This window comes from Elaeis guineensis, chromosome 2, assembly GCF_000442705.2.
Source record: "Elaeis guineensis isolate ETL-2024a chromosome 2, EG11, whole genome shotgun sequence".
Taxonomy (NCBI): domain Eukaryota; kingdom Viridiplantae; phylum Streptophyta; class Magnoliopsida; order Arecales; family Arecaceae; genus Elaeis; species Elaeis guineensis.
This window is the reverse complement of record NC_025994.2, coordinates 110,921,362-110,948,128: the sequence shown is the minus strand read 5'-3', so window position 1 is coordinate 110,948,128 and position 26,767 is coordinate 110,921,362. Positions and strand designations below refer to the sequence as shown.

General features: G+C 36.1%; 2 protein-coding genes across 4 annotated transcripts in view; one reads left to right on the top strand and one right to left on the bottom strand.

Moving 5' to 3' along the window:
* Window positions 1-1,162, top strand: part of LOC105043076 (uncharacterized) — a 9,754-nt gene extending 8,592 nt beyond the window's left edge. Inside the window, exon 2 of the mRNA XM_010920503.4 lies at window positions 140-1,162. Coding sequence (XP_010918805.1) covers window positions 197-1,048 — 852 coding nt within the window. The 5' untranslated portion in view covers window positions 140-196 and the 3' untranslated portion in view covers window positions 1,049-1,162. The remainder of the gene's footprint in view (window positions 1-139) is intronic.
* A 2,759-nt stretch (window positions 1,163-3,921) lies between these two features.
* Window positions 3,922-24,013, bottom strand: LOC105043064 (tobamovirus multiplication protein 1). 3 transcript variants are annotated; one of them, XM_073252686.1, is made up of 14 exons: window positions 23,567-24,013; window positions 21,954-22,004; window positions 20,343-20,376; window positions 18,428-18,514; window positions 18,252-18,303; window positions 14,233-14,410; window positions 13,946-14,041; window positions 12,213-12,273; window positions 8,939-9,003; window positions 8,186-8,260; window positions 8,009-8,090; window positions 4,981-5,147; window positions 4,431-4,493; window positions 3,922-4,325 (listed from the first exon to the last, which is right to left on the bottom strand). In XM_073252686.1, exons 1-13 carry the CDS (start codon window positions 23,687-23,689, stop codon window positions 4,470-4,472), a joined length of 1,095 nt encoding a protein of 364 aa, XP_073108787.1. In that variant the 5' UTR covers window positions 23,690-24,013; the 3' UTR covers window positions 3,922-4,325; window positions 4,431-4,469. The 3 variants fall into 3 exon arrangements, with proteins under 3 accessions (XP_073108787.1, XP_010918785.1, XP_073108788.1); XM_010920483.4 differs by lacking the exon at window positions 4,431-4,493 and having other exon boundaries at window positions 23,567-24,011; XM_073252687.1 differs by lacking the exons at window positions 4,431-4,493; window positions 23,567-24,013 and adding an exon at window positions 18,621-18,654 and having other exon boundaries at window positions 21,954-21,994.
* Between the last annotated feature and the right edge of the window lie 2,754 nt (window positions 24,014-26,767).

Here is a 26,767-nt window from a genome sequence, read left to right as displayed (position 1 = left end):
ATAATAACAAAAAGAGAAAATCTCATGTGACTGTCTGTTATTTCATAATGCACACTTGAATTTTTGGCTACTACAGTAAAATTATTTGATGTGTTCAATTACTAAAATTTTCTTGGTGGTCTGGCCCTTCAATTTTCAGGATTCCAACTTGCCTGGTAGGTTTGATCCGGAAAAGGCAAAGAACGGACATCTAGCCATGTTAACTGAAACGAATGATTCCCTCTTCACAGCTGCCTCAGTCGACTCATCTTACTCCATGATTGACCATGATCCATTGGAAGAAGATGACGATTGGGTGGTAGTTAAAAAGCAAAGAATCACCATTCTGATTCCTCCTCCATCACCTGAACAGCCTCAAACTGAAATTCCAGAGAGTAACCACATCCAAACAAAGTCAAGGAGAAATGTTAGGAGAAGCTCAAATATTCAAAAGAGAAGGCATCAGAAGCCATCCAAAGATGGATCCAAGAAACCTGCTGTCATCCCTTTGGACAACAAAGTTTCAGTTGATGATCAGCCCAAGAATGCTGCTGTAACCCCTTCTGACAAGAGAATTCAGAGTGCTTGCATCAGAATGAAACCTCGAAAATCTGTTCACAACCTTATTGCTCCACTTGAAAATCGAATGCTGGTTAATGGTTCTGGTCATATTTCTGGAACGCCATTGTTGCATCAGCTGTCGTTAGTTCGTTTTCCTGATGGAAATGTTGCAGTCCCCAAGAAGACAAGAATAATTAGACGCTCAAGAACAATTGGAGGTGCCCCTAGGCTGCCAGTTGGTGCATTAAGGGTTGTGAATCAGCGAATGCGAGCATTGAACCTTGAGAGGGAGCTCAAAGGATTTGGTGGGCTGAGAAACTGGCTGGTGTCTCAAGGTCTTGATCGATTCATAAGAATTTTTGAAAGGGAAAAGCTGGGCGTATATCAGTTAGTCAATCTCACAATGAGCAAGCTCAAAGACATGGGAGCTGATGCAGTTGGACCAAGAAGGAAGCTGATTCATGCTCTTGACCGTCTCTGCCAGCCTTACTATTTCAAGGCCTTGTAATGATACATATGAATTAGAAAAGCAAACATTCACCAATTCACCATTTCTTTTCAACTTGTTTTCGGCATTGTTTAAAAATAAAGCTTCATAATTTGAGGTTCCAAGATCAAGGTATCTGGCCCGGGCTTAATGACATGAATCACTCCAGTATCAGCTCATCATTGTTAGTAGATCAGTTTCTTAAAAAGCAGCATAAAATCGTTATTACATCAGTTTCTTAAACAGCAGCATAAAGTTTGACAGACTCTTGGGGCTTGAGCCACTGGATATCTGATAGGGTGATCCTTTAACCCTTTTTTTGAATGTTTAACCACTGTGATATAATGTTATAAAATTTCTCTTTTCAGATGCGCTCCTGTATGTCACAATTTTAATGCTTGATAATAGATACTATTCTGTACATTTTTCTATGAAGTAGACCAACTGAAACGCTCTTTTAACTGGTGTTTTGCTGTACTGCACAGTGTTAGCTAGATAATAGATAGTGCGACTGTATTCCGTATTAACTACCCAAACTTGGTTGCAATTCAAAAAGTCTTGTGGCATATAAGAGGTCGTAGTGCATTGGCTTCTCAGATTGATTGAATCCTCTTTGGATTGCTTTAATTGCTGCAGTGTTTTGCCATCGAGTTGCTTTACAAACAACCGATGCAATCATGGTCATCTGGACAAATCTCCCAAAATTCTTCAGTTTTTTCTTTTAGTCAGTCCTACCATTGTTTTCTTGTTGGTTTACAGATGGTTTACAATCGCTTTTGATGTTGTATTCAAAACTATGCATAACATGCTTGCTAAATTACGGCGGTCGTTAAATCAATCGTCATATATGCAATTAACAAGAAAATGCTCTGCATGCCCATCGTGCACCGTCACAGAACTAAAACGCATCTACCTCCCTCCCTTCGTTTGGTGGCCAAACCATCTACTGACTCTCCTCAGTACCTAAACATGCATGGGAGAGCCAAAGGTGACGCCACCGAATCCATATTCCACAACTGAAACACAACAAGGCGAAAAAGAGGGGAAGAACAGAGAGAGGAGGAGGAGGAGGAGAGCAAGATTCGTGACATTAATGATAGAACCAACTACCAACACTGTCAAGTAATATATACAAGTACACGAGAAAATAGGTTCTTTTGGATAAAAGTTAAACACACGACATCATCCAAAGACCATATAGACCTTCAAAGAAAGACGCAAACATTTACAAAAGGTTCTAACGAGCTCGCGTTTGCCACCCAGCGGCATCCTTGTAACACTGACCGGATCTCTCATTCCAGCAACCATCATCGAAGTTCTTAGAGTAACTGACCGCATCATAACCAAATGTGAGGGGTTTGGAGCAGCATATGCTCTTCCCTTCCTTCAACAATCTCTTGAGGAGCTTTCGCCAGCTCCAGCTCCTATCGGTAGCTTCGTGGCTGAGGAGGTGGAAACGAGAGGGATTTCGATACGCCGGGAACCACGTCGGAGAGGCCATGCAGCCTGAGATGTATGCCGAGCGCCGTGGAGATGGGTCGGTCTCCATGTGGTAATAGCCTTCTCAACTCTCAAGGTGTGAAGGAGAAGAGTTCCCCTGCTTGTGTGGTTTAATATACAAACAGTGAGATTAGAGAATAGAGAGGTTGGGGTTGGTATCTGAAAGCAAGTGCATTCGGGGGACGCTCATCAGGGAGCGGATGTGGACAAAAAGAAACGCCTGGGAGTTTTGCAAGCCGCAGAGAAGGTGGTGAGCTGGTGGTGATGTGGGGCACGTGGTTTTGGTACAACGAATCTGCGGGTGGCCGCGCCCACCCCCAGACCGGTGGGCCCATGGGTCTGTCTCGGTGCATCCACTCCGCTCCTTGGGCGCACAAAGAGACGGGCATGTGCTCTCGTCCTCATCCTCGAGGACGCGGCGTGGGCTCACCTCTTTTAGATCTTGGCGTCGTGTGCACGCTGTCCCACAGCCATAAAAGGGGTCCAAAATCTCCTTACCAAACGAATTTTGGGATCACGAAGCTCTAACGAAGACATGGCATCCATCATTCGAGCTGGCCTGTGGGTCAAACATACGCCCGTGAGTATCAGAAAACGTTCAGATTTATGTGATTAAAACCCAAGTCTATCGGAATTGTACCACTATGATTCAAAAATCTTGCTCCAAATTATCACACGACAAGTTAGAGCTTTGTCTTGGTTCGAAAGGAGCAACAGGAATGCCCGATGCTGGCCAGGTGTCGTTGATGTGGTTGTTTCTTCTGCTTTTAAATTTTAGTTCCTGCATAATTTCCGAGCCTTATTTGACATTGTCATCATTCGTTAGTGTTTCTTTGCATGACCAGATTCTTAAAAGGTCATGAATATACTCTGTAAGCATTTTACTGATTTTCTAAATTTTGCAATTTGTATTTCTTTCGTTGCTTTAATTCTCTTATGGAGCGATGTGCTCCAGCTTGCCGGTAATCCATACAAAACATTTTTTTGTCCCCAAATTTCCATACATAAATTGTTCTATTCTAGATATAGGCAGATAGAAGATCTCACGCATTTTCGTTCACACCCTTCCTCCAGAAGATTTTGGCACGAGGCATGCTGGAATCACCTTGCCTTCAATTCTTTCCCACAACATTCTGTATTTCCAAGCAAGACAAAGCTGATTCTATAGCAAAATTATCCGTCATAGTACGACGGTCTTTTTTTTTCCTTCCCGTATCCTCTTAAAAATGTCCCACCACCGTCTTACTAGAAGTTTAAAGATATTATAATTCTTAACAAGCTGAAACAAACAATTTTTTTAGCAGACTGGCTTGGGGACTAGCCCTGTCTTCACATCACAGGCACAAACCAAACAATCTGGAGATAGTGAACTCAACACATATTCAACAGTAAGATACTGGAATTAGCACATCAAATTACATATAAAATTGGAGATAAAGGGTATGATCAAATACACTGTTAACTCATTCTAAAAATGACATCCCCCGAAAAAATTCTTGGTTATTTACATGCATCTATGACCAAGAACCTGCCTACAGAAGCTGCCAACCTATTACAGCTCGACTGTCCTATTATTTGCATGCCTATTCATAAGAAACGGAATGCTTATATCCGTCCTTTTCCATATCATTGCAATTAAGCCCCATAGAAGCAGTGAACCATGGTGCGATGCCTCAATCACCACCCTTGTGCTGTTGGTTTAGCTAGTCATAGCTTCAGTTGCAATGCTCTGTTACTTCATAAATCAGCTGGGAACTATGAGCTGACAAGGTTGTTATATGGGGCTTGCTTTGAGAGCCTACATTCATCATATTAAATTCAAAAAATCTGTTTATAATAGGAATCAAAGTATATATAGCATCTAAACTTACAATATTGACTAAACTAAATTGTTTAAACATACCTTTTTCAAATCAAGGAAACCTTGGTATCTAAAGGTGTATCAATGAAATACAATGGCTTGGAACTAAGATAAGGCAACATGAGAGTCATTTTGGGAGATATTTAGAGCAGCAACCAAAAAATATAAATACAGTCTTGATTAATGTTCAGTCTTAAAACTAAAAAAGCTACCCATAAAACAATGAGTTCAGAGAGCCACAAAAATAACGTCTATTCAGATGCAAGTAGATTGCTCAAAATACGTGAAAATATTAATCATCTTAATTTATTTGTTTCCTGAACAAAAAATTATCTAAGGCACTAATATCTTGTCATCAAATGATATATGAAATGATGACCCCTCATGCTTCTTAGACCCCAGGGCTGTAAATGTTGAATTTCATAAGAAGCTAAAATGTCAAGGGAAATTGACTTGATGGTCCTCAAGGGAAAACATCAGCTACTGTATTTTCATATTTCTTGAGAGTCACCAAGAACTTTCCACCTGATATAAGGTAGCCAATTGTTTGTATAAAGCAAAAGGATATTTGCACAGGATATTTTGGGCATACCTTACTCTGTGATGATGTGACAGCAGTCCTCCACTGAAGATTATGGGTATCTACCAGACTTTCCCTGATAAATGTCACTACCCTTGATTCTTCTGATCTATGAGCTGCCAGCTGAGGAGGCAGTTCTCTCACGACCCACAATACAAAACCTGATGGCACTGATGAACCTGTGAGAGAAAGTTGTCAATGAAAGGTGAGGTTTGGCAGCATTATCGTGGGAAAAAAAAAGGGTCGAGATTTTAGTAGATTTTTAGATAACTATATTTCAGTAATTCTTTTAGGAATGCTGTCCACATGCAACACGAGCATGCTCCATAAACTGCAAAGCAGTGACAAATTTGCAGCAAGTTTAATTGTAGATGAGGTAGAAAAACTATATGTTCAGCTTTAATGTTATAAAACAATGATAGCTGGTAGAAACAAAGATTTTAGATGGAGCTAGTTTGCTAGAATTTTTCTTAAAAGCATGATGAATCTCACCACAGCATGCTTTTGTACCTAAACTAAAATGTTTCAGGCATACTGATAGATTTAGTGAAGTTGCAAGCTCAGTATATTTGACAATAAATTGATGATGCCAAAAAGGACAGCTAATATAAATTTTATGGAATAACAAGGCTCCGCCAGAGATGCATGACTACCACAATTTCATGGTGCACATCAGGTTATGAACCAAATCAAGTCATTTTAACTTAGATATTACAAGGAGTTGTACTCTTCTATTACAATTATCCTTTAAAAAATGGCAAATATGATGGGATTTCCAAGTGCAGTTAAATTTTTCTAAAACCTGAGAAAGGTGGAATCCTCCAGATCCACAATCCCATGCCAAATCTCCCCTCTTTTACTCAACATGAAACCCACAGCATGTACTCCCCTTTCTTCCTTCTACCATCATGAGAACCATGATGTGCACTCACCTCTCTTTCTTTTGACACCCACCCCCCTCTTTCTTCTACAACTTTGGAACACACCCATGACTTCTGCCTTTACTTTTACCACCATATCCAGTGTGTTGTTCCTTCACCCTGTTCCGTCTCCATCTTCCTTCATTTTCACCTTTGGAGTGGTTTGATCTTGGGGCAACCATTCATCTTCGTTGCTTAATGGATTTAAACCCATGCTTGATGAAGAATCAATTAAAATGGAGATGTGAACTTTGTTTTGTTGTTTTTGTTATAGGTAATTCACTATGGTATCACATCAAAATGGATCAAGTAGGCTGGTTGGATCCAGGAGAAATGGGTCAAGCTGGATCATGCAAGTGAAGTATGTCATAAATTCCCTGGATTTGGTTGGGTCATCAGAGATGCATGAGTAGGTTTGGGTCAACAATTTTTTTCAACCTAATCTTGGGTCAAATCATGCATGGTTATGGCTTTATATGTAGTTGGATCCAAGCCAATAATTTTCCACTATTACCCAACTTAAAGCTATGCATATGCGTTATGTGGGTGGTCAATGGACTGCATGGGCATATTAACAAAAATAACATCTAGCAATTAGTTTTTGCTGTTGAATACTCAATTCCTAGCAGTAATTATGATAGCATAATTAATAGATTGAGATCACATGTACCCTGTCTGTTTGAAATACACATCCAACCAAACTATTAGCTTGAACCTGTCTTGTTCACATAGTCTTGCATAAGATTGGCCAAATATGGTTGAACAATGATAAAAGGCTCAAATATGCAGTAACACAATGATAAGTATCCAAGATATGCAATTGCACCATGTTAATCCTGCTACACGTCTTCAAAATGCTAAGCAAATGGTCTTTTCGGTCCATATATCACCCAACCACATACATTAGCTACATACAGGATATGTGCTACAGTTAGGGGATTGCATACACATAAGCAGCCTCATGCATGGTATTTTAGAACACTGTAACCTATACCTATGACACATTCTCCAGTGAAATACAACCTAGAGGAACACAAATCACAATGAAGACCTGTTATCAAAGTTCTGCTAAGATGAAATCTAACCCACCATGGCCAACTTGTGCACATTGAAATTTTTCTTATGTAGTTCAGGTTCAGGATTGGTAGTTTGGTTGATTGTCAAGTTGCCTCAAATAGTTGCATGGTTGGAAGGTGCTTGTACGTTGGGTCTGGTTGGCCAGTGACCCAAAATAACCAGTCAAAGTTGCGTCATGACCTAAATTCACATGGTGCATGCTATAACACCCAAAAACATGAACAAAAAATGAATTTAGATACCTTTGGAATGCCAAAAGATACTACTTTGTACATGTATCAGCGAAGGCATATGCTAGGAATTCCTTCAACAGTTATCAAGGGAACAAACCAAGTTAGCTGGCATTTTGACAATAGTTTTGGCCAGTTCAAGCTGGTATAGGATGCTTTGGGCAGCACAAGTTGGTTCAATTGCATGTACTGCAATACTGGTGGTCTGGTACAACTGCAAAAACTGTTGTTTGCTACGTACAGTATTAAAACACATGAATTATTTTATCCTCAACTTATTGCTATTTTCCCTTAATTTTTCTTTTTTCAACCTTTTCTAATTGTCCATATATTCAAAATTGATTCTGCGCACCACCTAATAGCTGTCTGATATCATGACCAGTATGGGATTTAAACCCTTGATGATCAAGAATCTAAAGTAATACATATCCAAATTACCATCAAAGTTTGGATTGGGTTACCGATGCTAACATCTCAGAAAGTTAGATGACAAATTGGGGTTCAGGTATTGAAACAAGAATCCATGACATTTAAAATCACATATATATCTCAAAAATCAAAATTTTCTTGATGGTGCTTGAAGTCTTGATACTGTTGCCTTTTATTGAGAAAAAGGACTCGAGGTAACTGAAAGACAAATCTACAATTAGGCACCTTGAGACATTTCCAATGTCAAATAAGAGAATCTATTATTGAACATTTTCATATGAGCGTTAAGCATGTAGGATTTGTATGATGCTTTTGTTTGCTAACTAACAATATTTGTTTAAATTATGCTTATAAAACAAAATAAAGTGTAAGAGAAAGCATTACCTATAAAGTAATAAAGAAATATTAGAACTGAACTGCTTATGCTGTTCAAATGTGCTGAATGCCAATAAGACAGCACCTGCAACTGAAAGCAAAACAGAGACTCAAAACTCAGCAATTGGCAGTTGACCTCTGATGTTGCCTAGGATCTAAATAATGTACAAAACCATAAGAACATACAGGAATACTAGTAGCAAGGGCTAGTACAGCAGATAATGTGAAACATATGAGAGTGAGGGCTGCCAAACTTGCAACCTGCACATAATACCAAAATATGCAATAAAATTAGATCCTGCAAGTCAATGATATAAAAACTCATGCAATTGAAGCATGCACAGATGCATTTGGAAAGCCAACTCTATATGTTATTTCTAAGTCCATTAAAAAAGACAAATAGAGACATGTTGACTACTTGAAACATGTGAGGTATCAAGCCTAAAAAATTTCCGACATAAAATTTACTAGACATAATCTATTACTGATACGCATAATGAAGACAGTATGGCTATTAAACATGCACAAAAACTATATTACTAATTAGAAATAATCTATAAGGTCATCACTTCTCTTTATAATCATTAATAGTTTTTTCTGGGTAGAAATGTTCAATAACAGTTCAGAAGATGATCTTTTAAACCTAATATCTTTGTTAAGGGTAAGCCTAATTTTCTTAGCTCTTGCCAAATTTGACTTTCCATGACATGTCAGTATCCAATTCCTAAGCCTGCTTTGATGCAAGACAGACAATATAAAGAAAAGGTTAATAAGATATTCTTACTACTCGCCATTGACTGAAGATGCTTATATAATTACCGATGCATTGATCTGACATTCAGCCTAGTGTCTTTAGGACAATTTGTCAATCCATTAAACAGAAGCAAATATCATCATGCAATGTGAAAGACAAATTAAAAATAACTAGAGAATAAGCACCTTCCACATTTCAGTTGAGGCCATCTCAGATCGTATTTTGCTCATTTTGGAGAATAGCAGTAACCCTTAACATGACCAAGAAACAGGAAAAAAAAAAAAAAGACACATATTGAGGGCTTAGAAGCTGAAATCACCAAAAAAATGATATCAACCACCTGTGTTTAGAGAATTATCATAATAAAGAGAAAAGAATCACAAGGTACAAACTATGTCCTGCAATTTGGCTCCTGAGGATTGGATGTTCTATCATTCACATATTAAATAGACTGGTAAAAGAGAAAGAAATACTTGATCAAAGCACTAGTCAAGACAGAAGTAAAAAATGTGAAATGATAACATAACGGCTTTAAGTTTTGATATGGAGTCAGCTGGGTCTAACATTAATAGGGGTTTGTTAGGGTATCATCCTTAGGAGGTGATGTCTTCATTGTCAGTTTGTAATCAAGACAGCAATTACTCCTCGCTTGATCTAATGTCTTGTATTAGTTTGTTCTTCTGTAGACAACAGATAATGCATATGCGGTCAAGAAAACTACTGAAACATGGTGGATCCTTGAACCTTGTGCTAGTCATAGCCAGTCCAGAGATTTTGTGAACTTGCTTGACTGGCAAAAATCGACTGATGGAAATCTGCAAAACAAATGTCCTTCTTCATACCTTGTCAACTATGTCACGATCTGACATAGTAACCATCAAGTTATTACAGGAATGCCAAATGAATGACATTTGTTAGCATCATGAGTGACAAGTGGCTTATTAGCAAAGAAAAGATATTCATTTGACCTTTCCTAATATGACATAGAAAGCTATGGCACAACCCTTCACGCCCAATAGATTAGTTAGTCAAGAAACTGTGACCGTAGATATATAGTTCATTCCTGCTAGGTGAAAGCAACATAACAATCAGATTATATTTGGTCTCTAGGAAAATGATGAAAAAGGAAACTGGAGGGTATATGTGCCCCGATCTTTACATGGTTGATTATCATTTTCTCATTTTCATTTATTTCCCTCAACTTTGGTGCAATGGTAAAACCACAAAAGGCTTGGCCTAATAAGTGCAAGGAAAAAAAAAAACAAAAATTAGGTCTGTCCCCAGTTCACCCTTCCCAAGACCCCAGATTACCCGGACTATAAAATAGGTAATGACCCTTTATTTTATCCCCTCAACTTTCTCAGCATCAAAAGAGAGCCACAGGCTTTAAAGCAAACCTTTGTTTGTTTTCTAGCAAAGAGTATACAATACTTCGATATCATTCCAATCACTGTATTTGCATATCCTTACTTGCCCCATTTTTAACAAAACAAGCTCCTCAGTTCAGCCTGATCACATAAACTTATCCATTTGAAATTTAATTCCGAACAAAACATTGGCTTCTAGTCAAGGAGAAAAAGGAGAAGCTTATCTTTTTTTTCTCAAGCGGGTACACTAACTTCTCAAGTCCATTTGGAAGTTAGTCTCATCTTATATAAGAAAACTTCAGGAAGTGGCACAATTATCTTGAGCGCGCTTCGTCTGCTTCTCCTTTTTTTCTCAAGCGGGTACACTAACCTCTCAAGTCCATTTGGAAGTTAGTCTCATCTTATATAAGAAAACTTCAAGAAGTGGCACAATTATCTTGAGCGCGCTTCGTCCGGAGACGAAGCGCCTTTGAAGAACTTGTCGTAGCTATATTCATCTTAGGATGATGTGCCTTTTTCGTAGCTATATTCATCCGGAGACAAAGCATCTTCAAGGAATCCGTTGTGGCTATATTTCTCTAGGGACGAAGCATCCTTCTCGTGGATATATTCATCCGGAGACGAAGCATCTTCGAGGAACTCGTTGACGTCAAAGGATTAGATGTGAGGCAACATAAAACAAATCTAATTCAATTTTTTTATGACATCATGTTCAGCCAGCAGTATATAACCACATGTGCCTATTAGACATAGGTTTCAAAAATTAGGAAGTTAATTTCAGAGCTGGCCTACAGGTAAAATGCCATCCATTTGAGAGATGATTTCTTCACGAGGGAACGAATTATGTGATTATGCATTAGCTTAAAAGAATGGCCATATAACTTATAAGCCGGATCATTTAGTGTCTACCTATATAGGAAACATCCTGCTTTACCCAAGGTAACAAAATAGCGAGTTATTAAAAAATTTACATTATTTTCACTAAATGTATCACTAAAAATATTCAGTTCTTCTTGAATTATTCACAGCTTTTACAATTTATTACTGAATGATTAAAGGCTAACTTAAGAAACCTTCACATTTCCATTAGTGAGGTAATATTTTCTTTTCATTTATTTAGTATACCCATGTCAATATATTCAGCTAATATTAATGTATTAAGAGTGAAATACCTTTTGTGTGAGTTTGTGAAGGGCCTCACGGAATTCAGAATTCCACATAAATATAATTCAAGTTTTTTTTTTAATGATGTAATTGCAACTTTATATGGCAATAAATCTTCAGTCACCTCAGCTTTGATCTTCGTTTTTAAGTTCTTTCCACTTAAGAAATTGCCTTTTTTGCTGCTGGCACTGAATGAACATCGTAAAATGCCCTAGCTTCCCTTGAATATAAAAAACATAAAAACAACTTTTCAATATATATTCTAATTTGTAAAATGTAATAATATTGTTATATTTATCTACTGATATTAAGGACAACTTTGACTTATTTTTTTAATGAACATTAACTTTGTTTTTGAGTAAACTGTCACCCCACCCCAAATTTTGCTGGAAACTTGTGATATGCGAACATGTAGTTGGTTTGCATTTTCATGTCTGTGCTTTGTACTTTTTTTTCCAAATTTAATGAAATGTGATAGAGAAAGTATAGCAATGTGTTGTATGTATATCCATGTATTTATCCTTTCTTTCTTCATGATCAACACATCCAAGCAGACTATAGAATATCTATATGTGCCGTATCACAGTTCCTTATTCTTGCGTTGAGCATTGTAATCATTTATTTCTTGGCACTGATTCCAACATACTTCCCTCTTTCCATAACTAGGAAGTGAAACATAGATGTAGCTTTATAAAATATTTCTATCTTGCATGGTTGTAATTTAATATAATGCTAGAGTGGAGAAGCAAATTTCACACAAGCTGTTATTTAATTGTTTATGAACTAATATCTAGATGAATATTGCCGAAAAGATAGTAATAAAGCTCATGAAGTATTAAGTAGTGAATACCGGTCAAATCTATACGTTCAACCTCTAACCAAAAAAGAAAAATCATACAGTAACAATGTTGACTGTAAAGCTGCTCACCGTAGCGTGCCAAAGCACACCCTAGTAGAAGGATGGCAACAGAAAAGGTGTCCAAATATACCTGCAATACAATAATTCCAATTTTATAAGGCATTAATGATATTCTTTTCTGGCTGAGAGTTGTAAGAAAATATAAATATATTTCAAGAAAAAAACAACTATGTAGGGCATACTATTGACAGTCTGTGTTAGGCTTGCAAGCTACAGATCACTCAAAATCTGAAGCTTGGGAAAGACCTTTCAAGAAGTCAGTCAATCTACAGCTTTCTGTTGCTCATGAATATATTAAGATAATTATTTGAAGTTGTGGAAGATAATTATATCTAAAATATACTGGAAATTACTAACTTGTCTGCATCACTTTCTAATATGTAATCTACACATCTACTAATTAACAAGTTGTCTAGACTTGTTACCTTTAGATGTACAATTTTGTGTGGAAAATTTGGTAGACAGTAAAGACAGAAGAACATTCCACAGTAAGGCAAAGCAAACAAATCATCATAACCAACCACCATTAATCAGTGAAATGTTTGAAGCCAGAGCGAAATATTGATATATAATTCCGTTACAGTGAAAACAATTGTCCATTGTGCATGCTCACTTCTTATCAATTATAAGCCAGAGCGAAAGAAATTTGTTTTTTCACTAATTGAGCCGCTCTAGTTGACAGAATCTTATTATATATTGTTTGCCATGATGTCCCGCTATTAAAGCGAAGTTGAAGGCCTTCAATTTATGGGTGCATAAGTTTCTTATTTCAAGAGAAAAATCAACACATATGAGTCTGAGTCCTCAACATGACTCAGAGATCAAATTGTCAATCACTGGTAAATGTGCATAAAAAGGTATTAGATATGATGACGTATTACCTGGTTACTTGTATCAATGATAAATAACTCAAAAATAATTGAATAAGTTCTTTGAATGTTTGAAGATAAGCACCATATATGGAGGGGATGGAAACATGAAACCTTGAGATATAAAAGGCAACATATATAGAGGCACTGCTTTTGCATAGGAAAGAATAAAAAAACATAAGACTTTTAAAAAATAATAATAATAACTCTTAGGAGTCAAAATTTTATGGTGCAGAGGCGCTACAAACAGTACTTGGTCCCTACCCTAGCAGTCAGATTTAACAGACTATTAGAAAGGAAGAAAAGGAGCTATGAGTTCCACTCCTCAAAAATGCATCGCTATTTCAGACTTTTATTTTATGAAAAGTTTGCACTTAAACAACTGTCAAAATGAATTCTTCTAATGAACTACATTCCCCTTACTCAACATGGTGGACATACCTTTCTCTTTGTTCTGAAGTACTGTTTTACCAGCCAACCCACTTTTACGTGCTGATTTCAACAAGTTCAATAATGGTAACAGAGATCGCATTCAACTAGATGGAAGCATCAACAAGGTATTCACTATTATTTCATTAGATGATGTTCAGTTGAAAGTAAATGAAAAAAGTAAGCATGACCATTCACCTTACTAAAGAAAGCTTCTTCAAATGGGTGTTTAGGACATCTAATTTACAAGTTTTGATTAGAGGCAAGCTGCCAGATGCTCTACTTAGTACAAACCATTTGTCATTGCAAAGGAAAGCATGCTACTCATGCAGCTTAATTAACAGGGAAATAAGCAAAGATGTGCCAAAATAAGAGCAAGTACAGAGTGCCCAGTAATCAAGAAATTTTATCTAGTAACCAACTGGCAAGAAGCTAAGTACATACGCTGGCCACGAGTGAAGAATCAATAGGATCTTTGGCTCTGCCAATCCAAATCAGGAGAGCAAATGCAATCATAAAAACAAAAGTCAGCACAATCACCTACAAAAAAACAAAAGTCGAAATTTATTTGGACTTGTATCAATGACAGAAAGCTAAAGAAGCTTCAGTATGTTTGCCACCATATAAGTTGTTCATAAACTTACACTCAACCTAAATTTGATATAGCAAATATATGAAAATTAATCTCAAAACTGTAAGAAATATGGATACTCTAAATATTTTATGATTACCAAGATCACAAACTTTTGTCGGCTTCCAACATGCATGGACTGGAAAGAGCAACATCTCCTACGACCATCTGTGTGTAATGAACTTGATTTAGTCCTTGACTTTTCCAACAAAGCTTCATTGGAGCTAGTTCCATCTTCTTCTTCTTCTTCATCATTTGACTGATGGCACAGGTCAACCCTGTAAAAGCATTTCTCTGAGAAGCACATAGCGCAGAGCATCCTTCATAAGTTTGAAGAGACTTGTGCAGCAATTCTGTTGATGGTGCGAATAAAAATAATGTCGGGTTCATGAAATAAATAAAGCGGTGAAGCTTGATTTCTGTCAGTTCACAATCTGTGAACGAAACAAGCAGCTTAGATGCTGCTAAGTCAAGCAACACCACAGCCTATGTTATTGCAGATAATTTCCATCACTGGCAATGTGAGTTGGCAATATGACATGGTTTGATAGTAGATAATGTTCAAATTGATATGAACTGCATCTAAGGCCAACAAAATTCACATTTGTTAAAAAGGTTAGGCAATCATTTCCATGTTGGTAACAATGGCTACCTTGCAACTCCAATAGTTTGGACACACATTTGTCAATAGGTGGCTTGCAACTGCTATATATAATGTTCAAATTGATATGAACTGCATCTAAGGCCAACAAAATTCACATTTGTTAAAAAGGTTAGGCAATCACTTCCATGTTGATAATAATGGGTACCTTGCAACTCTGTTTCCACAAATTATTAGGATCATCTAGTTACATTTACCTGGTCATATTATTATTTAATCTCTCATCAATCAAAAGGGCATGAGATTCCATGAGCTATGACCCTCATATTACTCAACTATTTATCAGGACATGAATTAGCAGTATAGTGGAAAAGAAGAAAGAGAGGATGGGGTTTAAGTTGAAATGATGAAAGAGCACAATTGAAGCATGGGCTCAATTCTTGAATATGTGAGAAAGTCTTTCCATTTATCTTTAAATAACAAAAGGGTATATAGATAAATTTGCAATACAGGCAATATGGGTCAAGTTAAAACATTGGTAGGGTGGCATCTATAATCAAGTCTCCATGTAATATGTCATTTCCATTGATCAATTACATGACTGCTAAGGTGGTGTAAACTGGATCGGGGACTCAAATTTTATGTCAAAAGAGTTCTTTTATTTCATTTCTCACCTGTAAGAATTTGTTTCCAGCTTTTATAAAGGATTTATGAATCTCAAACCAACACAAGGGTTAGCTATAAGTTTCTGAATATGACAAACCAAATGGGAAACTCGATACATGGACATGTAAACTAGGGTTTGCTGGTCATGTATTGGTTGTTCTAAGGAGCTCTAGTGCATAAATTCAATATAAGACAAACTAGGGAGCGAGATGAGGAGCCGATTTCCAAGAGATTCAGACTCTATCACTTCACCAATGTCAATAAGGTTCTAGAGATGATTGCATTAAAAATACTAATCAGGAATGATCAAGAGGGTTCCAGAAATTAATGCTTACTAAGATTACAAGGAATGATCAAGGGATTGAGTCAAAGTTACAGGACTGGCTGTTTGCCTTCTTTTAGTGAAAATTTTCTTTCTTGGAGTAATTAATGGTCTTTCAGGGCTAAATATCAAGTTGGACTTAGGACAAACCTTTCATATGCCTTCACATATCTTAGTTAAGAGTTAGATTGTGATGATGTGCAAACAATATCATCCTTTAGTCTTAAGCTTTACCATTTAGAGCTAGATTGGAAGTTGGAACCCCGTACATCTAATCTTTGTTTTAAGGTTATGTTGAAGAAGAAAGCCTGACAATCGTACTGTTAGGTCTACAAGAATGTCTCCTACATGTAGGGTCAACAAGGAATCTATCCACACTTTGATTTTTTTTTTTTCTTCCTTAGCTTCTAATATTTAGGTTGTTAGCAGGAATCCAATCCTTAGTCTTTATCTCTACCCTTATGTGAGATTGGTTGAGTTTGAGAGAATTCAAGCACTCAGAGGCTTTCATCTCAGGGCTCTGAAATTCTTGTGGGCCTAGAGGAGTACAAGCGGTCATGCGCTTATCTCCAATTTCTAAGGATTGGATAGGATTTAAAGGAACCAAGTCACATTAAGTTTTCATAGTTGAAATTCTAAGTCTATCTGGATCAAGGAGTAGCTTCTCTTAGATCTTGATTATTAGTTTTTTAGGATTTTGGTGGGGCCTAAAAAATCCAACTATTCTTACTCTTCATTTTTAGATGGTATCCAAAGGCAACTAACAAAACTTCCTGACTTTCTTTCCCCACCTTTCCCTCCTTCCTACTTTTATAACTTAATCTGATTCTCCTTTCTTTGTTTTCATATGCCCTTTATCCCTAAAAGTAAATGGATATGAAATCTGAAATTGGAAGCAAGTGATTAGTCTTTTCTTTGGGGACAGAGAAATGGATGGCAGGAAATTTAAAGACAGGATTTCCAAATGACTGATGGAAATAAATATTCATTATAGATGAAAGAATATTATTGGATCCACTAGTTCTGATGGATGCTAGATTCATAAATAATGGAAACAACTTTCAGCAATGATAAAAATGAGTCTACAAATAATGAAAATGGGAACGAGAGTCATAAATCATTGAATAAGTTTTCTTGAGTAGTGCTATGTATTTCACGAATGGTCCATTTCAATTTTCTCAAAAAAAAAAAGTGTTAATTTTCTGAATAAGCATGTAAGGGAAGTGATTTTTTTCACTAGTTGTGGAGGTGGCTCTATGAATATTGCAAGTGGATTCTATGAATAGTAGGCTACATGACAATGAGGATGGCTTTTATAATGGGAAAGGATTTCAAGACCAAGATGAAAATGGACTTGTGCTAGTAAAAGGAGATGATTGAAATATTTGGAGGTAATTCAAGGGGCTGATGGTTTTGGAAAGGGTAAACAGAGGAAATGTATTAACAAGATATAAAAGAGAAGATATAAACAGGAAACAGAAAAATGTATCAGAAAGAGATTACATGGATAATTTTTGTCTTTTACATTATTTTCTTTCTTATCCTTCCTTCCATTCTTTATATTGCTTTCAGCTCTGATTTGGTGGTAGCAGATGTTTGAGTTACTCCTTTGTCAATGTTAGCATCCTATCTTATAATAGACATCAATGGGGAGATAAGATGCGACCACTCCTGTCCAGTTTAAATCACTGTTTCTTTTCAAGATGATGCCTCGATGGATGCCCGCTTTTTCTACTGTGAATAAATGTGGTGGTCCTCATCCCTCTCAACACTGGATCTTTCCTTCCTCATATTATTTTTCTTTCTTTTCTTCCCCCTCTTCCTTATTTTATGTTCGCATTTATCTTTTCCCTTTGTTACTCATCTAAAATACCATAGGAGGAATTGTGGATGATGGTGAGCATATGCACCCCTTGACACAACCCACCAAAACAACCTTGCCCACATTAGAAGTTCTCTCCCACCCTCCTATCTACACAATTGGAATAAGATCATAGACTACATATTAGATAGTTTTATAGTCCTGATTGATTATTGGTTGATAGTTTATAATTTTATATGCATAGATACACATGAGCTTCCTCAGACAAGAAGTCCCTATCATTATCCTACGCTACAACGTGGAGTCTTCAGTTGGGCTATGTTATTACAAAGAAAATAAAATGTAATGCACAAATACAGTATTATGAAAACTAATGTTATTGACAGAAAGTTCAAGAAATGGATCAGAAAAAGTGAAACATGTGGACTTACAACTAAGGTTTAAGGTCTCGGTACCAGGCCACCAGCACATATACTGGTAGCCTAATTGGTATGATATTGATACCACATTGACACATGGCACATCTGCTGGTGCTGGCACACAAAAATTGAGATATATTACCATGCGCCAGTACAGTATAGCAGCAAGGGGCACAATGTACCAACACCTTACTTTATGGTACACTACTTCAACACATTCATGCAACTAAATATATATAATGACATCAACTAACAAAGTATTACAAAAAGGATCGAGGTAAGAACTTACCAAAATGATAAAAGCAGAAGAAATGCAGCTAGAAACAAAATTTCAGGACAAGCTGCAAATTGTTGAAATTACTAATCAGACTTTTGATATCTTCTCAAATGCACAAGTATGAAGATGGTAAAGCAAGTTCCTAGAGTATAGCCAAACAGCAATCACTAAAGCACTAAGATGCATACCCATCAAGATAAATCCACAACCATGCGACCAGCAGAGCCAACCCCCACAAGTAGCAACAAGAGTAAATATGAAATGTGCCAAGTAACCTATTACAAAATTAGAAGATGCTATTAGAACATATGGTGTTATAAAGGTAAGTACCACTGACACATTATAACTAGATTAATGAATTCCAAGCAGCTTGGAAGTTACCAGCTGGTACCATCAAATGGGCTTCCAAATAATTCTGACACAAAGCAAACAATGGCAAGATAGCAAAGGTGTAATTTATGCAAAACAATCTTCAGTTCTAAAGAAAACAAAGGTTGTATTCACTATCAAATTAAAAGCATAATAAGGTCATTACAAGTTGCAAGGATAGTTGAAAAGGATCCACACAGAGACATGTCAGATGGGCAGTCCATAGGCTGGTGAATGCAGCATTGTATTAATACTAATGTTTATGCATATAGATCATGATGGTCAGATCATTATTTATTTGCAAAACAAGAGAAGCCAGAGCCAGGTCATTAGTTTCTAATTTTTGGTTTTGTAGTTGTTGACAGCAGATTATTAATATGTTCCCATGGTAAGTAATTAAGAAATTACCAAGGACAAAGTAAAACCAAATTCCATCAAATGATAAATCATGAAGTTGCTTCTTCTTCTTTAAACCTTTACACTCTTAGCCCTTCCCCTATTCATTCTTCCCTGCCACCCTTCCCATCAATGAAACATGTCCCATTCCTGGTGGCATGATCGAACAGCTTTAAAGCCTTCTTAAACTCCCAGCAAATGTTCATGTTTCCAAGTAGGGATAATAAAATAATTCCAACATAGTTAATTAGGAACCATGATGTATACATAAGGTTGATAGAGCATTGTCAAAAAGAAAACAACAGGAACAAAAAATGAAGGCATAAATTTCATTTGTTAAGAATCCTGTATTGCTTGTGATCCAACTATTAGCAAACAGAAAAAATATGCTCAACTACCTGGACTGGAGCCTTCAGTTAGTACCAATCCTAAAGCTTCCATTTTTAGGTAATTGCAACTTGAGGCACATCCAAATGCACATGCTGACTGACATGCACCTTTTGGTGGGCCTAAGATCATGCTGCAGCCTTAATCAAACTCTCTCTATGAATCATAGTGTCATCAGCTGTCAATATTAAAAACTTAATTTATAGTTATAATCTTAGAACTTGATTGTTATATGATTTAAACTTCGTACTAGAGCTACTAGGCATATATCATGGAAGTACACATTATTCACCAAAGACATCCAGTGCTCCGGAATTGATCTAAGTGTAAAAGCAAAATGTATATGTTGAGCAAAGAAAAGCAAAATGTTCATGTGAACTGCAGAAAGGAAAAACCAACTATATACGACTATAGAGATTCACAATTGTCAGCTATCAACATCACAGTTGTATTTATTATGAGATTGTTAATTAACTACTGCAGAAATTTTTTTTTTTTTAAAAAGAAAAAAGATTACAAGAGCAACGAAATGAGGAGATTGGTTTCTTGAAAGCTATGAAATGAGCATCTTCAAAGTTATAGCAACTTATGATAGTGTCTTATATAGCTTCATGCAGAAAGAATATATGGAACTCTTAAACAACAGATCTATAACCAAGAATACAATGGATACAATTTAACAATAATTAGACAAAATACAAATTCAGTTGACATGGTAAAAGTCATCAGATATTGTAAAAACTTGCTATTTTTCGCAAAAGACCACATACTAGGGATGAGTTTCTTATAAAAAAATAAAATAAGTGATCATGTTAAGAAGTTTTGACGAATCTAATATGGAGTATATTGTTCAAAGAATGGGATCATAGTTAGCATGCAGATAATATATATAGAACAAGATTCTGGGACATCAGAAAAATAGCATTCCATGCATCTTAATAGCTATCTCACCTAAGTTGGACGACCCAATCATGAGGTGGAAAATCTGCAACAGAATCAAGCAGTTTCCATTAAAGCTCAAATGAATGAATTTATTAATGCAGCAGAATGCATAAGGAAAACAATAGCATGTTCAACATAAAATGACGAATGAACAAAATCAATACTGCCATCATACAAAAATTTAAAAAAAGGAAGAAATATATCAACAAGAGTGCATGTTCTTGGTTATAGTAGATGACACTTATGGTATATCAGCCAATCAGTTTTTATAAATACATATTTTTTGCTTTCAAAATGTCACCTCAATAATTGCCAAGCCGATGTGAACTGGGTGGTTTGGTCCATAGCAAACCAGAGTACCAGACTGATGCCAACCAAGGACAGTTCGAACTATTTCAACAATTCAGGCTATAAAAATAATAATAAAAAAAAAATCTCATCTCCCCAAGAAGTTTGAGAGCCCTTGAGGGCTCTCTCACACCACTCTTGCTCTCCTGCCTCACAATGCTGAAGGTAGGCTCCCCCCCACCGTGCTCTCTCTCAATCCCCATCCTGTCATGATGCCTTGGCCCCTTTCTCTTGCCAAATATGACATGTTCCCGATCTAGATGCCGATCATGAAGCAAAGCCTTGGCCCTCATCATTGGATGCCTCCTCGATGTTGCAAAGCCCTGTGAATCTGGAGGCCTCAACCTCTCTCTCTCTCTTCCCCCCTCCCTCTCTCTTTTCCTCTCTCCACCTCTCTCTAGCTCTCCTTATGTTGGTACCCTAGAACGGCATGGTGCAAACTCTACCATGCCGAACCGGTCACCCCTCCAATACTGGTTCAATGAACCTTGGACTCATCCTTCTATATGCATTTTTGTTATTGAGTAGTTGTTGCTGAAACATGGTTTGTACATCTAGGGAGGCATCAAAAGTTTGATTGGTCAATATTTTACTGTCACATAACATCAGGTTCCATGATTGCTTGCAATTTCAGATTTTACTATTATGAATATACTCAAATCAAGCATCAAAAGGTCATGGATTGGACAAGTATCTCTCAGTCATGATCCCACAAAAACTGAGTAAAGATAGCACAGCATTACAAAAAAGAAATAATAAAAGGACTAAAAATATCTATAAGTTGTCTTTAATGTTTAGGACTTTCAGAGTTCAGAACCGCCACTGTTACACCTGAAAAAACATTAAGCACTGATTAAAGTAGCCAAATATCCTCTCTTTTGATTTATACCCTTTAAAATTTTACTCAGATTATAAGAGAAAAGATGAATAATTGAGATGAGACATTTAGGAACTACTCAAACATATAAGCTGATACTAAAAAAAGTTGTGCTTAAATACCATGAACTGGGTAAGTTACCGCTTTAAATTTGTGCAGCCACTTAACAATCATAAAATTTAAAATATAACTGTTTAGTTCCACCCATTAGAAGAAGGAATGATTATTTAGACAGGTAGTGAAAAATGATTAAGCATGTTAAGTTCAGCTATTTTTATATATCAGATTCTACTAATACAGCAAAGTATGATGACTGCTCCATATAAATATCAAAAAACATAGAATTTAAACAATAAAGCTCTATAAGACAGACCTCAAGACAATGTTTGACTTACCTTTTGCCGAGTCCAGCCAAGTTGTTGATTCCGTAAGTGAATTCTCAATAACTGTCATTAAAAGTAAATACATTAGTATAACTTAGACATGATCAATGTAATCTGACACCAAAAATCATTCTTCAAATGTAGTGTGACAGACATGGTAGATATTTTTTTATTCAGCATTCACACTCAATACGTTACACATTTTGTATTGAGTATTCACATCAGAAATTTATAAAAGTAAGAAACGATGCATTAGACCTACATATTACATATCTCACATCACTTAAACAACTGCCTCACGTTTCAGCAACTAATTTTTAATGCACTAAAATTCATTTAAAACACAAGAGGCTGATCACTGAACATACTGGGCTCACATAAAACACAATCAACGACAAACTCAAATACCAAAACACTGTGTAAGCATCCAAATGATAATATAAACCAGCAACACTGAATTTATCTTATTTCAGCTAAACAAACCTCCCAATCACTGCTTCCTGTCAAAACCATTCAAGCATCTTTAAGTTCGTAGATTGTAAAACATGGTCTTAACAAGATGAAACTTCACTAACCTATGAAGATCAACTTGATCATTATGAGACTATAATCAACATATTGATAGAAGGAAAAAAAAAAAGGAAAGGCCTCTCCTGTTTATGAATCCTACCTTCTAACACCATTCCTCCTAAGACTTAAAAATGCAAACTTATAGGAATCCTACCCCCCCACCACCCCCCACACCCCCCCCCCCCCAAAAAAAAAAAAAAAGCAAACTGCAAATTACTGTTAACAAATTCTTGGATATGAATTATAGCAAGGAATCCAGATGTCTGCTTAAACTGCTGTACTAGTTATGGAAGAAAATACGAAGGACTGAAAGAAATCCTCTGGAAAACCATGAAAATGTTATGCCACGGGTGCGTATTGCAAGGAGTATACCCACAATCTTCTTACATCATACAGCCTCGACCAAAACACTTTCTTAATTAAACAAACATTCTGTGAAATGTCAACTGAAATAGAAGAGGCAACAGATAAACCCAGATTGTACCGACAAGAGGAAACCATTGATGATCCTATCCATATGGTCGTTGAATGCTATAATAGACACGATTGTGAAAACCAATAAAAAACAAATAGTGAAGTTGCTATCAAGTAATAGCTCTGATGGCAAATACCGAGTTGTTACAAACTGCAGAAAGGTTACTTTCCCAATATGGGTCTTTATTATTGAATATGCTTGTAAAAAAGGTTTCTCCGCTACCTCTTTCTCATGTATAGATTGCTGGACGCTCTTTTCTCCTTCTCTTTTCTTTTTCCCCCTTTCTTCGATCACACATAACAGGCTTGTAGACTGCAACTTAGGAGTTCAGAAATAAACTAGAGCAGAAGAGCTATTTTCCTTGGTGATTACTAATTTAATTGTTCTGCATTTCGGAAACTTAACAAGATAATCACTATAATAACATTCATTTCATGATGACTTCTGTTCGCCACAGAACAAGAAAATCAGTAAAAAAAGGAAAAATAAGAAGAAAAGAACTCTATGCTTTCTTGTTCTGCATCACACATCAATCAAGAAAACGATTTCAAGAAAGAAGAATCACCGATAAGGGATCAACCTGCAAGAAGGCCACGATTGCAATGCCCCCATCAACGACAGCAAGAACGGTGACGGTAGCCACGATTGCCGGCGGCAGACATTTCCCATCACCCAGCCCGCCCTTGGCTCCGCCCCACGGCATTTGCTCCTCTTCCAACCCAGAGAATAGAATAGGGGCATATAGAGATTGAAAAAACACTCGCTTTTAATTTTTCTTGAACTCTGACAGCAAGAAGGGATCGATTCGGAGCTAAAAATGGAAATTTCCCAAAGCTCGTCGCATCGCCGAGCCGCGATGCTCCGATTAGGGTTTCTCAGGATGGCGGTGCGTTTGGATTCTAGTCTGGGAAGAAGCGGAGAGAGGGAGGAAGGTGGGCGATTGGGCAGCAGGAGGAAGAGGAGGGCTGGGGAGAGATGGCCGTATGGTTGCGAGCGGAAAGCGGATCGGATAATAACCCGTCCTTTTATATTGGATAATAACCCGTCCTTTTATATCCAAATCAATACTCGTTTCGGTACAGATGAAAATTTTACGATCTTGATTAATATTTATATTTATACCTATATTTATGCATCTATATTTATATCTCTATTTATATATCTATATTTATATTTATATTTATATTTTTTGAACTCTGACTGCAAGAAGGGATCGGTTTGGAGCTAAAAATGGAAATTTCTCGAAGCTCATCGCATCACCGAGCTACGATGCTCCGATTAAGATTTTTCAAGATGGCGGTGCGTTTAAATTTTAGTTCGAGAAGAAACGGAGAGAGAGAGAGAGGAAGATGGGCGATTGGGCAGCAGGAAGAAGAGAAGGTCGAGAAAGGAGTGAGTCAACAAGTGGAGGGCTGGAGAGAAGTGGCCGTATGGGTGCAAGCAGAAAACGGATCGGATAATAACCCATCTTTTTATATCAGATAATAACTCATCTTTTTATATCCAAATCAATACTCATTTCGATATAGACGAAAATTTAACAATCTTGATTAATATTTATATTTATATCTATATTTATGCATCTATCTCTCCCTCTCCTCCCCTCATATTTTATATATATATATATAATCAAATTAAAACTAAATCGATCAAATTTGAATTCAGATTTGATCAAATTAAAATTTTATAATAAAAATTTTACGTCAATAATTTAAATAATTAAATATAATTTATTATTTAAAAATTACTTACACGCAAAAGATCATATGATTCAAAGACTTCTGATCTATACATCAAGTAATCAAAAATTGAACAGTTTAAATAAAATTGAATTAGATATATTTTTTGATCATTTGATGCATAAGTTAAGAATCTTCAAATTATATAATTTTTGATGTATAAATATTTTTAAGATAGTAGATCACATCCAATGATTTGGATCATCGATGTAGAACTTTCATTATTCAGTTTTGATATGAATGAATCTGAATCCAAATTCAATTGATTTTATTCAAATCTGATTCTATATATAATAAAAAAATAAATTATCGTACTAATATATTATTAACTTAATTTATTTTTATTTAATCAAAAAATTAATTATCTAATTTATATATTTTTTAATTCTTATATTTTTTATACCTATATCTATGTAACTTAGATATAAATAAAAATTTTTATGTCTGAATAATGTTCGTATCCCTATTTGTAGATAAAATAGAGATGGATCATGCCGGTATCCAATCGGGTTACAATTCTCAATGCCAGATGCTGGCTTGCTCAGCAGTAGACGGATAAGCAATTTTTAATCCAAATAACAATTGTTTGGCTGGAACAGGCGCTTGCCTGGCTTCCTTGTGAGACAGCCTTATAGGTCTTGTCACCAAAGGCTACAGTGCCGTTACCATGGTGGGCAAAAAAATTATTAGAGGTTGGCAATACTCTTTTTCATGGAACCCCAGGATCCATTCATTTTTTTCCTTTTTTTTTAAGATACGAGTCCTTGGCTAGACATGGGCGTAGATTATTATTTGGACATTGGATTTGCAATTTTAGCACACTGGCATGTTCCACCACATCAACACAATGAGGATGATCCAACTTATTGACAAAACTTTGATATTTTCACAATTTTTATTATATAAAACCTTGGTACAAGTAGTAGCCAGTTGTCTCTGTTTAGATATAATAGACGTTAGGGCATAATCGGCTTATCCTCCTCTTTTTTTAAAAAAAAGCGCATAATTGGCTTATCCTTCCCTTTATTAAAAAGAAGAAGAAGAAGAAGAAGAAGAAAAAGAAAAAAGAAGCTCGTGCGCAATGGAAACGCACTTGTACTGTGTGACCCTATTGATAAAGCACAAGATAAGTTTTGACTCGAAAAAACTGCATAGACAAAACCATTTTATCATGTTAGGAAAGTTACAACATGGCATTGATTTATAAGATGAGGATCCAAAGTTGTGATTCATGCAGTTCTTGATACCTAGTAATGAATGTTTCACATTTTAACAGTGAGATATACATAACACAATCAATGCATTCCATCTCATCGATACTTTTATTCCTAGAACTTTCTTGTTATGCATACTTTGGTTCAACGATCATGTCTAGATTTGTAGCATTCGACACAATCAACATTAGTGTGGCAATTTATATTCTACCTTGTTGATTGCTTTATGTTGTTAAGCAAAACTTCTTTGAGTAGCACAAGCTATTATGTTAAAACATTTTATTATCAATACAACATCAAAGAGAGTGAATTATGCCTTTTAGTATAGCAATTTTCTTCCAAGTTTGCCATTAGAGTTTCTGTAAGTCTTATCAAAAAGTATTTATTATAATGATCAGTTTTAGTAATTTCTTAAAATAAGTTTGCCAATCTCAGGTGCTTCTCTTCTATTCATTTAAAACATGTTGATATAAAATATTAAAATATCTATTTAGCTTATTTGTATTTTCTAGTTTTTGCTTTTATTTTATCTTTTCCCTCTATACTGATTGATAAGTCGTTTCTCTTTGTCATCACTTAGGCTATGTATATCATGTATTTAAATGATGAATAATCGACTACTCTGTGCATAAACCCGAATGGCTACCTAGATTGGGTATTCACTGTTCTACTAGCACAAAAGGGGTAATAAAGTCCCAAATGGACCTATTACTCCCCATGAATGCAATATAAAATCAAATTCGCTACTTATTTGTGGTGCATGTTAGGTATGCACAAAGATAACTTGTAGCAAACTCTTTTGATTCTTTTTTCACTTTGAGTTCGGAT

What these genes read in the sequence shown, in the direction of transcription:
- LOC105043064 (XM_073252686.1), bottom strand. Translation starts at nt 23,689, where the DNA reads ATGCCGTGGGGCGGAGCCAAGGGCGGGCTGGGTGATGGGAAATGTCTG. An exon ending in TTGGCTGGACTCGGCAAAAG is followed by an intron (nt 20,377 to 21,953) that starts GTAAGTCAAACA and finishes ATTCTGTTGCAG; the next exon opens with ATTTTCCACCTCATGATTGG. An exon ending in GATTGGGTCGTCCAACTTAG is followed by an intron (nt 18,515 to 20,342) that starts GTGAGATAGCTA and finishes ATTTTGTAATAG; the next exon opens with GTTACTTGGCACATTTCATA.